Raw genomic sequence first — 13,977 nt, forward strand, 5'->3', positions numbered from 1 at the left:
GATAGCAAAACACCAAAATATACACTACAAAAAATATACAATGGTCGAAAAAATATGACAATTTTAATAAATTTATTTTCTTATGATATATTTTCACTTTCGGTTCAATATGTACCAAAATCCCGTTGATGGATTCTTAAGTCAATAGTAACTTCTAATGTCTTTCTAATTCTTTTCTATTGTTACTTATAATTTATGAGTAATTTAAATTTATTTAACTTAAGATAAAATTTCATTTTTTTGCTCGTAGGTACTTATATTTATTTTAATCGTGTGATTTAATAAACCAGTTTATTACTACTAATGATTAAGCTTCTGGTAAAACCTAGAGCAGGCGATATTTTTCACATCCTCAACTAGAAGAAGTTTAGCCTTGACAACAGGTGCTAACAATATCCTATGATTGATTTTGAATCTGTCGAATGATGTTATCTTAATTGAAATGCAGAGTTCTTCTCTTAATTAGAATGACTATACGAAAATATTGTTTATTGAGTAGAAAATATCTTCACATATGCAATATTCTGGCATTAAATTCCCCATATCTTGAACAATCCATCCATCTATCCCTTGTTAAATCACCGTAATGACCGGAAATCCAGTAGAATAGCTTTCTGACTGGCAATCGAGTTGATGAAACAAATCCAATTGTTTTACCGAAATATTTTAGCGGTCTTATTTGTAGTTGGGCAACAATGTCTTCAAAGTTCTGGTGGTTTGAGGCCATTTAGATGCTTATCTGGGATTATTATATATTTCTTTGTTTGGGTTGTAATGCGAATGCAAAGGAAATGGATCATCTGATGTTCTCGTTTTTTGTCCCTTAAGTATTTAAAAAAAAACAACAAAGTAAGGACAACTTGCTTACTTTTGTAGGTATGCAAATGCGTAATTTTTGTTTCTGTTTGATTTGTTCAGTACTCTACATGACGTTTGTTTTGCATAATAATTGATACAGTTTTTTCATTAATTTTACCTGCCGCCAGTTATTAATTAACAACTCATTGATCGTTTTTTATTTTATTTTTTAATTTTCATATCTAGCCTTGGCTAGACGACAGTGAGTTTTATTGAGTAACAATTTTTCACTGTTACTGTTTAAAATTGACAAGTTTGTTGGGCTTTCGGCAGTCTTGAAAAATATGTTGAATGTATTTCTAAGTTTTTGGAAGCACGAACCGGTTTCATCTTCAGAGGTGTTATTTTCAAAAGCTTACCCTGTACGGACCAGCAAAACTTTTCTGAAGATGCGGAGTCAGGGAAATTCTTTTTGCGGATGCATGAAAGCTTGAAAAATTAATCAGTTTTATTTCCATCATTTATTGGGCTAAAAAGATATTGCTGCCTAGCGATAACTCACTAAGCCGAATAAGCACAGTTTTTTTCCATTTTTTTTTAAGAAAATGTGATGACAACTATAATTTACAATCAAGGCAACCCGCAAAGTTAAAGGATGTTTAAACAAAAAACAAGATCTCCATTAATAGAGTTCATCGCTATTCGATTGTAAAAGTCGACTCAACCGTTTTCGTAATTTCTCTGTTGCTAAATTTTGTACTGAGTGGATTTTCCGATTAATTAATATACTTGAAACTAAAAGAAATTGAGTAATTACGCAATTTCTGCTTCTCTCAACTCATCTTGAATTACAGTTCAGCACTTTACACATTACTTTAATCAACTTTTATAGAATGTTTTTTCCACTGGACTTTCAACTCCAAATTATACAGTTGAATATCGGTTTTTGAATTTCCGTATACAGATATAAGCTATAAAAATTCAAGTCAAGAACCATGTTTTATTTTTATCCAACTGATCTTGTATATTTTAATGTGCAGATGCTTCTTTAATGTCCATGGTTGAGGATCCAAAGATTAATCTTAGAAGTTCAATACATTTATCACTTTAAATGTCGTGCTATCGGCAGGTCACCATTGTCTTTGGCGAAGATAATGAGTTTTCATCCTAATTTAGAAAATAGCTACGCTGTACCTCAATGTTGTAACATATTTATCTACCTTCTCTAAGCAAAGCATAGTAAATTTCCTAATTTGAGTGACATTCATTTGCCGCGATAAATCATGGTAGACCCATCGTGAGTAAAATTGATTATTCAACTGGATCTACAATAGGTTATTGCGTCAAAACGTAACATTCGAAATCTGCACCGATAACTCATAACGTTCACACGCCGCTAATAAGATGAAACAAAAGCATATAGTTACCACACCATTTCTTTTCTGCCATAGTATTAATATTTTGATCTGATTTCGTGCAGATGCTCTCAGGAAGTGATTGGGGTATAACTACATAATTTAGCAGACATGTAAATTAGCTGAAATGAATGACAAAACTTATCCAAAGAGTTTTGCTAAAACGTCATAGTTGATATTTGCAGATTCTTATGAAATCGAATATTAATAATTATCGCAAAATTGAGATAATAATTCTACTCACTCTCATTTTGTCAGGTCTAATATTTATAACTTTGCATCTAAACATTATATTTCAACGTAATTTTGGTGATTAAACTACTTTTTCTTGATTTTGCGTAGGTTCTTTCATTCCCAAAAGTGTATTAATTATTCTGGGATGGATTTATAAAGTAAAATGTTGTAACCAAAAAACATATGGTTTCTAAATAAATTTTGTGAAATGAAACGTCTTGAATATGTATGATTGATGTAAAGCACTACTTGTGTATGTGTGTTAAATTAAATGTCGGATCTCAATACAATGTGAAGTATCCTGTAATAATAGTGTAAGCAACTAATTAACTTTTGTAGTTCACTCTAATTAATTATGTAACATGTCATTTTGTACATGAAAAATTAAAACAGTGCTCGCAAAATTTTCCTCCGAGCTGTTTTAAAATTCAGCGTCATTACCATTGTGCAATATTTTTAGAATCAACTACAAAAATGAGTAGCAAATTTATTTTGTTAGGTTTGGTTTGTACATCAGCACCTAAAAAAGAATAATTCCTATAGTAACTAAGAAAAATAGCAAAATAGCGTGACCAGAAAGAACAATAACAAATTATGCATATTATTATGTAGTATAACAGAAACAAATTTACTAATTTATTCCAGTGGTGACAAATATTCCATATTTTATTGTTCGATTTTTAATAAGAGCTTAAACAATTTATTTCTGAGCACTTTCATATCATTACTACAATTCTTTACATCAGATGATTATAGATTTCATTGCTTTGATACTATCATAAATTAGTTACAATTCTTAAAACTCTCTTCTGATAGATTCCCAATAGCGACACAGCGATTTGACGAAAGTCTCGATATCTAAGAATTTTTGGCTTCTAAATAGGTGTAAAAAATTACATCAAGTAGGGATCTTGAAGTCAGAGTTTGAAGACAAATAAAGAGAATATGCRGACGAGTGAAAAGGTGCATTGACTGGAGAATGTAAATTTAAAATTACGAACAAACCGGAGTTTCTTTTTATGAGCATTAAGAAAAAAAGTAAGATTATATATTATACGTGCAGTCAGTACCTGAATGAAGTAGTTGTGCTCTGTGCTCTAATTGAAGAAGAAAGTGAAGCCATACAAAGTAGAGGCCCATAAATAAGTGGGCAATAATGGCTCATAATCATGTTTTACATATAATATATGTTCTGATTTAGCGGTACTAAAGACGTAGAAGAAGATGTGCCACTTTAGCTTGCTCAGTTCCGATTAGAGTCAATTTATCATCTCTTTTTACTGTCAATTGATCTTGCGTACACTATTTTGTCCGAGCATCCCCACAAAAACTCTTCATGGGAAATGAGGTCTCATCATCAATCCAAATGTTAGGTGTGACAATCTTGCAGACCCATTTAGGATTCTAAACCTTCCAACCCTTGGCAATTAAATGTTTAAATACTAATAATAAATATCTTCGTTTTAATAGTATCACACCCATGTAATAAAATAACGTCAACACTTTCATGTTCTAATGCTAGAGGCTGTTAACCGCCTCACAAAACTCTTCCTCTGAGTATGGCTCGATCCATTATCTAGCCGTCTTTTCGTTGAAGATTTATGTTTACACGACGATTCATGTATCGGTAGTTATACTGTATGATAATAAAAAAAACTTGTTTTCAATGGATTATTGCTGTTTTTAATTGGACAGACATGGGAAAAAATAAGACCATCTTTTGTAAATAAAAAATCTTTTGTATTAATTTAATTTATTTTATTTTATTGTGTTTTTCCGAATATCTCTCTGGCGGCATCTTTGAAGTCTTTATATGCTTTTGGTTTTTAAAATTATGCATAAATCTTCGAATGCAAATTATTCTCGTCAATCTCGCACCATTGGTTTAGGTAAGGAAATGAGCACTTTTTTGGAACCTCATAGTTAGAATTGAAATAATTTAAAAGTCTGCGTTTCTAATTTTTCACACAAATTTGAAGGAATGTTTATTGGGGGTTCTACAAAGTGTTCTATATAACCATACTTATAAATAATTTATTCAAGTGCCTGAGAAAATGCATAGAATATTTTGCGTAACTTTTTCAACATTTTCATTCTTTGAGGACATGATTTAGCTTTTTCAGTTGTTGTCAACATCACAAACTTTCTTTTATTCATCCGAGAAATGGATATTTAGAGCAGTTGTCTTCACGCTATTTAAAGAAAAATATATGTGCATTTATTTAATTGCATATCTCCAAATGTGATTTGCAGAATGTCAATCATACCATCCATTATAAGGCTGCTTAACGACAAAAGTAGTAATTCAAATATGTATAATTCCGCTGATTGATCTCAGATTAGATTCAAACGCATGAACTGAATTCTTTAGAAAGCTCCTAATCGATATTTAAATTACTCAACAACTACACCACTGTTTTGCATCCAATTTGAACCAGACAAATGGATGGAACTCAACTAGATACAATCATTTATAACGATGACATCCAGTATTTTTTGGGTGTCAGTCCATTGTGATCATTTCACCGTACTACATTGTTTTATTGTTCGACTAGTTCGAAAGTACTTACACATTTTTGCATTTTACCCAACTGCCAAATGCTGAATTAAAATAGATTTAATATGTATGATGTAGGTACTCGTGTTTTTTTATTAGCTGTGATTGTTTGATACACATTTTTTGTTTTGATATTAATTTCAACGGAGTAATTGAAAATTTCCGTTCAGTGAGTGAAAAGAATTCATCTTATTGAATGATGTGTGGTAATTTCTTTTTTTGTAGAATAATTATGGTTAATTAAATCGATCGTTAATCAAGCTGTCAGAGCTGTATATCCATCTGAGAAAAATAGATAAGAATACATTTATTTCATAGGCTTATATATCATAACCGTTATACAGAGGATTGCAATAAAGTGTTTGTTTGCGATGGTTTGGAAATTGCAAATTGTTTTCAACATAAAGTGGCTACAACTGATTTATATGCCTGCTTAGGACCAATTTTCGTAAAATCGAAGAAATCTTTCAATCCAGGACAAGTTCTTGCTTTTCAGGTTTCCAGTTTTGGTTTTTAGAGTGAAATATTATCTGATAAATTGGGAGCATTTGTTACGTTAGATTGTGATTATTTATATCAATATCAAATATAGCCACTTTTGTTGATCCAAATTGAAGCAAATATTTGGTATTCTTAGAATGATTAATGACCATTAGAATTTTTCAATTTTGTCGCTTAAAATTGAGGAAATTGCTGATTTAGTGAGAATAATTGTCATGTATAGGTCTACAAAACTTGACAATGAATAAACACGTTAGTACAGCCATTTTTTAAGTTGAAGCAAATATTTGGCATAATTACAATGATTAATGAACATGGGAATTTTCCTATTTTATCGCTTAAAATTGAGCGAATTATTGATTAGTGGGAATAATTATCATGTGCGGTCTACAAAACTTGATAATGAACTAACAATGTTCGCTTGCAGCAGCACAAAAGCGGATTTATTCGCTCTTCTCAAAATATCAATCAAAAAGGTAAAAGTGACGTTCAGTTTCAATTTGCTTCATTTTTGCTCTTGAGTAAAATATATAAAATATAAATGCTGATAACAATAATAAATTTATATTAATAAATAATGACGTTTAGGTTAACCATGGTTAAAAAATTGTTTATTTGAATTCACTAGTTGATAATGAGAGTAAATAAAGCAAAAATATTGAATATCTAAAGATTTAACTCGATTATTTCCAACTTAATGGGGAATTCTTCGACTTTGGACTGTGGAACTTAATCAACCATTTCCAATTCAAGTTATAGATTTAGACCCGGAAGCATTGCAAACATTTCAAGTAAATGTTAAGTGATTGTGGGCTGAACTGAGAATTCCAAACATGTATATTTAAAAAATAAACATTTGAATATTTTCCAAAAAAAAAACATGGAAATTACTTGTAACAGAATCTGCGCGATCAATTATTTTTTCATTAAACATTTAAAATAATACAATTATTTAGGAAATTAATCGATATCTATCGAGAAATGTATGTTTTGTAACCGCAGTAGAAAAGCTACATTTATTTGAGAAAAAATATGTTTTACGCAATCCTGATTACAAATGGATTAGATTACATTTCAAGTATCGCCGAGACAAGCGAAATAAGCATGGATTGCTTTTCTTCAGAACCAATTTTTAATTATTCCAATATTACATTCCCTTACTGAGTTATTTAAGGTACCTTTTAAATTTTGCTAATATTAATGTTTGTCTAGAAGTATATTGGCAATTTTTCTTTCAGGGGATAAAAAATAACTATATTTTCAATTAGCCAGGCCAGTTAAACCAGTTTTTCTTAACAAGCCCGACAGTAAATCCAAACATGAAAAAAGCCCAATAATTAAAACGCATTCATCAAAAAATGTCCTTGATATATTGTATTGTAATGTGACATTTAACGTTTTATGCAAAGCCTGTTTTTGTATGCTACATCTTAAGCAATGGGATCACTTACCCAATTTTAAAATGTGGTAGCGTTCCATTGTACGCGAAATTCTGAAACAGAAAAAACGGCGATTAGGAAACAATATTATTAAAATTATATTCATAAGCAAAAAGCCGTTTAGAAGGTCACACATTTGTGCAAGATGGGAGCTACTAATGTCTAGGTTAATTCACATAGGAATGTACAAATCATATTTGTTTTAAATGCTGCTTAATTAATTAATTAATGCTTTTATTGTCCTGTGCAATATGTCGAATTAATCTGCTGGCTTATTATCTATTTGATTGCCAGTTTCAGGCAAAAGTCTTTGATGATAGCAAACAAATTATTTATGAATATTTTTGATTCGACACATATTAATGATAGAATGCGAAATATCACTTAGATATTAAATATTTCATATTTACATTCTATTGTTTGAAGCCTTTTGCCACTTTCGAGCACAAAATGTGGCAATTAAGTGGAGACCAAAATAACGGCTCTGGGAACTTCTTTGTTTTATTATGAGTGAGGCTTAATAATATGACAGTTTAACCCAGTTCTTTTATCGGTACAGTACAATCTAGCATACGACGCTACATGTTTCATTTTGCAGATTTTCCGAAAATTTATGGTAAAATAGACACAATAGTTGCTTAAGCCATTAATACAGGATTTATTCATGAGCTATTCTGATTGTGATACTTTGTTAGGTTGCTGGAAATGCTTAGAAATGTCGTACCAAAAATCGAATTAGGGAATACAAAAAAAATTTCATCTAAGTATTTGCCTTGGTTATGCATTAGAAGGAATTTATTTTGTATTTGATTTAGGAATTTTTTATATATATTGCCATATTTTTTAAATTTTAGAATTCTTTAGATTGAATTTGCTTACAAATAACCAAAGTAGGTTTTTTTTGTTATTTGAACTTCCACTCTTAAGTGTTCTGAACTTGCAGCAATTTTCAGCAAAGGCTGCGTGGTCTTCGATGATTTATCCGGTTATATTTTCGTTTACTTGACTTGTCGGTATAAATTTGAAGACGATATATAAGAACATTTCTAATTTAAATAATACATGCGAAACAATTTGTTGAGGTTTAAAACAATAGCAACTCTATTTTCAACTTTTGGCTCAAATCCATGAGTAACGAATATTTTATTACTTTAATCGATCAAGTTGGATTACTTGAAGAAAAAACGATAATAAAACCTTTTTCAAGCATTGTATTGTCAAGCACAACATATTATCTAATAAAAATTAAAAATAATAAAAATTTCGAAGAGACAATAGCGACAGTTTGCTAACCAAATTTTTTGTACAGAAACACACCAACATACTTATGTTTAAACTGAAAATATTTTGTGATTTAACGTTCACAAAAATATACGAAATAAAAAATTACATTAATTAAGATGAAACTGGGGTGATCTGGAAACTACACAGTTTTCTTATCTCAGGAGAATGACACATATTCCTAGACTATAAAATACTATACAGTTTGATACAAACAAATTATATGATAACATACAAAGAAAAATCCTTTTTATTTAAGACAATAATATTTTGCAATTTTAATGTTCTAGATAGCCATTGGCATTTAAAAGATCTCTGTTAAAGTGTCTGTAATTTCGAATGAGTAAATTTCTTCATGGCAGAAGGGCAATGTTTGAACAGTTAAACTTATAATGGTTACGTTAATGTTTACCCAGTGTTATCGCCTCATTTGGTTATCGTTAATTATTCAGTGCACTTTGATGGTGAAAAAGAAATGCCTTTGTGCGAAGTAGTAATTTGAAAATTTAGCTCGAAAGTAATCGTTAAAGCTGGGATACAATTTTGTTCTATTTAGGATGATTGGACTACATTTGACTCCATGAAAGTAGAAGATTAACGTGATTCTAACACATTTTATTATTCTGAAAACACTAATTTATTTGTACGGTTTTAAAATGTTTACACTTGATTTCAATGAACGATTTGTCAAGCGTTTATTTTTTATTCATATTTAGAATTTATTTTGTATTCAGTGTTCAAGGCCTTTAGTACAATTAAAAAAATACAACAAAGCGCAGGATACTAAACTTCAATCAGCTTTAGCAGTGATATCATGAGCTACTAGACCTGTTTGGTTGACTCAGGTAGTTTGAGAGATTTGGATTATGGTAATAACAAATACTTCTAAGCATTTCCGCCATATAAGTAAATTATCTACTCTATTAAGCTTTTAATAAAGAACCATATTTTTCGCTTTAACACAGTCTATAATCGTCTGGTCTTGTATTTGCATAAGCGTTTTTCCTTATTTGAATATAAAACAGTCAATATTTAGACACCAATTCTAATTTTAGTTTACATAAATAGGAAACAGTGAATTTTTCATATTTCAGCACAGTTGGATCTGCCAATTTAGTCCTATAAGCGAAAGTATATCGTGCACTTTCTTTACATTATCCCACACAGCACTATTTGTACAAAAACCTTAAACGGCCAGTATAATTTCATTTTCTTATGAATTATGGCATATTATTTGTCTTTTCTTTTATGTAAATGCTTAACATTTGAATACCCGCTTACGCAACAAGACATTAATCTTTGCATTGCAAATTGTTCATCGTGAAACGCACGTACTTTGGTCTGTAAAAAACTGGAACGCTGATTAGTATCTTTAAATAATTGATTATACATTAATATCTCTTGTATGTTTGCATATTTTTAATGACAGCGAAAAGAAGGTCATTTTGTTGGCTGCAAAAAATACTTTTCAGCGAAAGATGGCACGTTATCAATGTGCTTCTTGTGTGAATAGCAAAATAGTTATATAGACTAGCAATAGAGAATAGCAAAATAGACAAAGTTAGAATATGAAAGCAAAGAACGTTAACAGCTTAGATATGAATACATTACTTCTTTGTGGTTTACGAATACGGTCTTTTTATGCTAGTATTATTAATAATCCAAATTTTTAGGAAGGAAATTATTAGCTTTTAATTATCGTCTACTAATGTTTATTTCCATTTCAACATTTAGTTGTAAGGCTGGCCTACAGACATCGAAACTACATCATATCACGCCCATCAGGCGTAAATATATGTATTCGCCCATTTGATCCTATTAAATCCATCAGGAAGTAACTCAAATATTTTTTTTTCCAAACGGGGTAACGATCGTGGTTTACCGGTAGAAAATCACGTGCAGAACGATGACCTGTGAACCATTTCTGATTGCAGTTTAATAGCTGCAGCGCTTTATTTGCGCATTTCGCCCAAAGGCGTGTTACTATATAATGGCAATTTTTTTCACCAACTATTACAGAAGATTAATTACACTTTGGAAGTCTAATTATCGTGCAGCGCCTAATTCAGATATCTGAAGTAGTAGCGGATATGATATAATAATCACTAATCTATTAAAGTAAATTTTGAAAGTGAAATTAAATTTCGAAATGTCGAACTAAGAACTAAGTCATTATCAGGATTTGGTAAAAGTATTACCGTACTCCACGACCTACAGACTTATGTGTAACAAATAACATTGTACGTGGAGTTCAGTTTATTTTAGGTTTTCAACTTATTTAGGTTTTATTTTAATGTAAATTAAAAATATATTTATGACTGACATAATTGAAACATGTACGTTATCAATTTCTCTCGCAGCAGCATTTTTTAAATTTATGCTTTGAAGCATCATTTGAATTTCTAGTTTCCATCAAATTTACTTTATTTTTTGTTTCACACACGGCCGAACCAAGCGCAAGAAATGGCACAAAATTACATTTTTTTGCTAGTGATTTTTTTGCTAGTGAGTTACTTTCCATGTTTTAAATAATTACTAGGGTTTCGTAATAATTCCTTAAGGTCTGTTGACAAACGTTTGTAGGGAGTTGGTAGAAAATGTCGAAGCTAAATAATCGGGCCGTTTGTTTTCATAAAGTTTCGGATAGAAAATATGTTTGAAAATTTTACAGTTACAAAGTTCAATATTATTAGACATATGTGTTGAACATATTTCATGAGCTTTACTTCTTGAGTGCTTGAATGCTTGAGTGTTAATAGTTTGCAATATTTTTCAAGACTTGTTAAAGGTTTGTGCATTCGGAAAATCTATTTCAAAGTGGCCCAGTTGCTTCCCTCCAAATTTTTGTGGATTTGAGAAGTTTTTGAGATGAAAGATACATACGTAAATGATTCATCTGAAACCCGGTTAAATAAATTGTAATGTTGACTAAACTTCGGCAGCACTTTGTACAAGTGAAAGTACAAACAATATAATGTTATTCTCCTGAGAGTTCTATAATAAATTATTTTCAATTATTTTTTAAAACCGTTAATATACAGACTGTCCTGCAGACGTTTTTGAAAAACGCTTAATGGAGGAATAATGAAAGAGTATTGAAGAAACTTCTGTACTATATGAGAAAAATGGATGATTTTTCTTAAAGTCGCCATCAGATTATTTCAACTAATACGTGTAAGACTAAAACAATATTCAATCGTGACCATTTTCATTGATTTTTCACGAAAAATATTACGTCTCTATGGACCATTTCTATGCGAATGACCAATAGTGAAAGATCACGAAGAACATTCACGTGACTGGTGGCTCCGACACCGCTCAATTTTGGCTGTTGAAGAAATGTGATTGAAGCGCAAAACCTTTTAATTCTATAGTTTCTAACTTCTGGTTCAGTCAGCCTATCATTATCGGTAACCTGAACTTTTACCAGCGACGATTTTTTTCGCCAATTGCTTCAAGCACGATTTTGTGGCAGCAAAAATAAGCAGCCATTTAACTGTTCTATGAATCAAGTGACACATAAATTGGTGGCTTGCCAACCTCAATACGGTGGGAACCAACAGTGCTTTCCTTAATACCCAGAAGAACTTATTTGAAGTTTGTTTTTGCGAGTCTACTGAATATTAGTGTACATGAAAGTGTCGCATTGCAACACCTTCCTGGTTATTAATTACAATCGGCATTTAATTAAGAACCTCAAGATTGATCTTGCATGATACCTAGCAGGCATTTTTAGCATACTTAATTGCATCACTCGAGTGTTGACATCAATTTAAGAGCTACAAGCAAAAAAAAGTGAATACAATGTTATAATTTGAGACACGTCCTTGAATATTAACTGTGATCATTAAGAAGAATGTTTCCAGATCCAGTATTTATCATTCAATCTGATCTAACTTAACTTGTTTATCGACCCAAACAAGTTCTTCAAAGCATGTCTTCTGGCTCTGAGGACCAATATGTTATGATTACAAGGTCTATTAGCTGATATAATGACTGAATGGTTCGACAAAAGGCAGTGACTTTGGGATTTGCATTTTTATGGACACGGTTTTATGCTAATCCTTTAAACAGCCGGAGCCGGTAATACTTTATTTTTATCGTGCTTCTTCATCAATATAACATCTAATTGGCATGTTCATGGCTGCATCATAGAGCCTCATTTATATTTCTATCAAGTGTTTGTTTCTTTACCTAACAATGCGCTTAATTTATATTATCCGCTTGTAACGGATAGTTCATGTGTTGGCAGCAATTTTATATGGGTGACTAATTCACTTAAAACAATACAAAAGCTAATTACCGTTGATTACAGGCATTAATTGACTGTTAAAATGATTGACAAATGTTCTTAGTTTAGATATAGTTTTACTACTATCATGTTTCTACAGATTATTTTTGATTTTTTTTGACAAAGTCTCAGGAAATATACCTTCGGAATAAGAATAAGTAAAGTTGTATGTGTTTATCTTACATAGCCATGGGAGAATAATTACCTCAATGAAGAATATAACTTTGCTTTTCCTGTTGACTTTGTTATCCAATAATATAGAAGAAGAAATCGTGAAAAACTAAACTCCCTTATTTTAAGTGCACTAGATTTTTACAACTTTAAAAACTATTAAAAAATATCTACTATGTTAAGCTAAGAATAGTTGAGTCTGACTGTCTGAACTCTCAATCTGAGATATTGTAAGCAATATTTTGATAAGGTCAGTAGCAAATTCGCAGAGATAAATGGCGTGTTCTCATATAGATACATAACGTATCGAACCATCCAAAATTTTAGTCTGAAGGAGCCACATCTGGAAATTCAACGTGCTCTTGTCCACTTGAAACATCAGATCTTCTGGAATATTATGACTTGAAAAATATCTACGGTCTTCAACTAAAACTAAGAACGTTAGTATTTATGCTTTGTTTTCTGTAGATAATAAAATTATTACTCTGGATAACACTTTGAAATTTTTTGAAGCTATTGCCATCTAAACATAAGATATTTATAAAAACGTGTAATTTAAATTAAGCAACAGCGATACTGTGTTGTATATTGATACTCCAGCGTTTGTTGTATGAATTAACCGTATTATTTTTCATAATTTTTTACATAATTCCTGTTTTTCAGTTAACAATATAACACCCAAGCGCAAAATAAAACTCTCGCTTGTTTATGTTTGCTATAGTGTTAAAAATTTTGTAAATTATTTGTTATAGGGAGACCGGGGCTGGTTGTCGCAAAATTAACTTAAACATTTTTTTCTAGTTTGTTTATTAATTTATAAGGACATCAGTAAATTAATATTGGCCTTTCATATGTTACGAATACTATTTACAACCCAATTGTAAAAAAAATGTCCTGGATATTGAATCTTAGTGGTTTTTGTACTGCTCGGGAAAATGAGACAAGCTGCCCCATTGCGGGGCATGTTGTCGTATTACCTGGGGCAACGTGTCGCTAATAAAATGAATGTGATTATTTTATAAAACATAACAGTGGTTAATTTATTTAAGGTTTTAAAAATAATTCAACAAAATACAACTGAACATAAGGTCAATGATATTAGTAGTCATCATCAGAATCACAATTCAGACATATGTAGAATGGGTTCCCATCTGTGCAACTTTCATGAGCCCAGGATTTGAACCTGACGCATTGCAACCAGTCTACCATTGAGGAACTGTAAGGTCCATGGCACACGATGCAGAATGTTTCTTCTTCATCATCACTTACCGTTTCTTTGTCGATGAGTTT

At 31.0% G+C, this 13,977-nt stretch overlaps 1 protein-coding gene across 1 annotated transcript in view; it reads right to left on the minus strand.

Annotated features, from left to right (window-relative positions):
• Nucleotides 1-13,977, minus strand: part of LOC109546185 (cell wall protein DAN4) — a 56,491-nt gene that overhangs the window by 9,418 nt on the left and 33,096 nt on the right. Inside the window, exon 2 of the mRNA XM_019917043.2 lies at nucleotides 6,957-6,997. Coding sequence (XP_019772602.2) covers nucleotides 6,957-6,984 — 28 coding nt within the window. The 5' untranslated portion in view covers nucleotides 6,985-6,997. The remainder of the gene's footprint in view (nucleotides 1-6,956; nucleotides 6,998-13,977) is intronic.

This window comes from Dendroctonus ponderosae, unplaced genomic scaffold (assembly GCF_020466585.1).
Source record: "Dendroctonus ponderosae isolate FM_Combo_2020 unplaced genomic scaffold, Dpon_F_20191213v2 Dpon_F_20191213_7, whole genome shotgun sequence".
Lineage (NCBI taxonomy): Eukaryota > Metazoa > Arthropoda > Insecta > Coleoptera > Curculionidae > Dendroctonus > Dendroctonus ponderosae.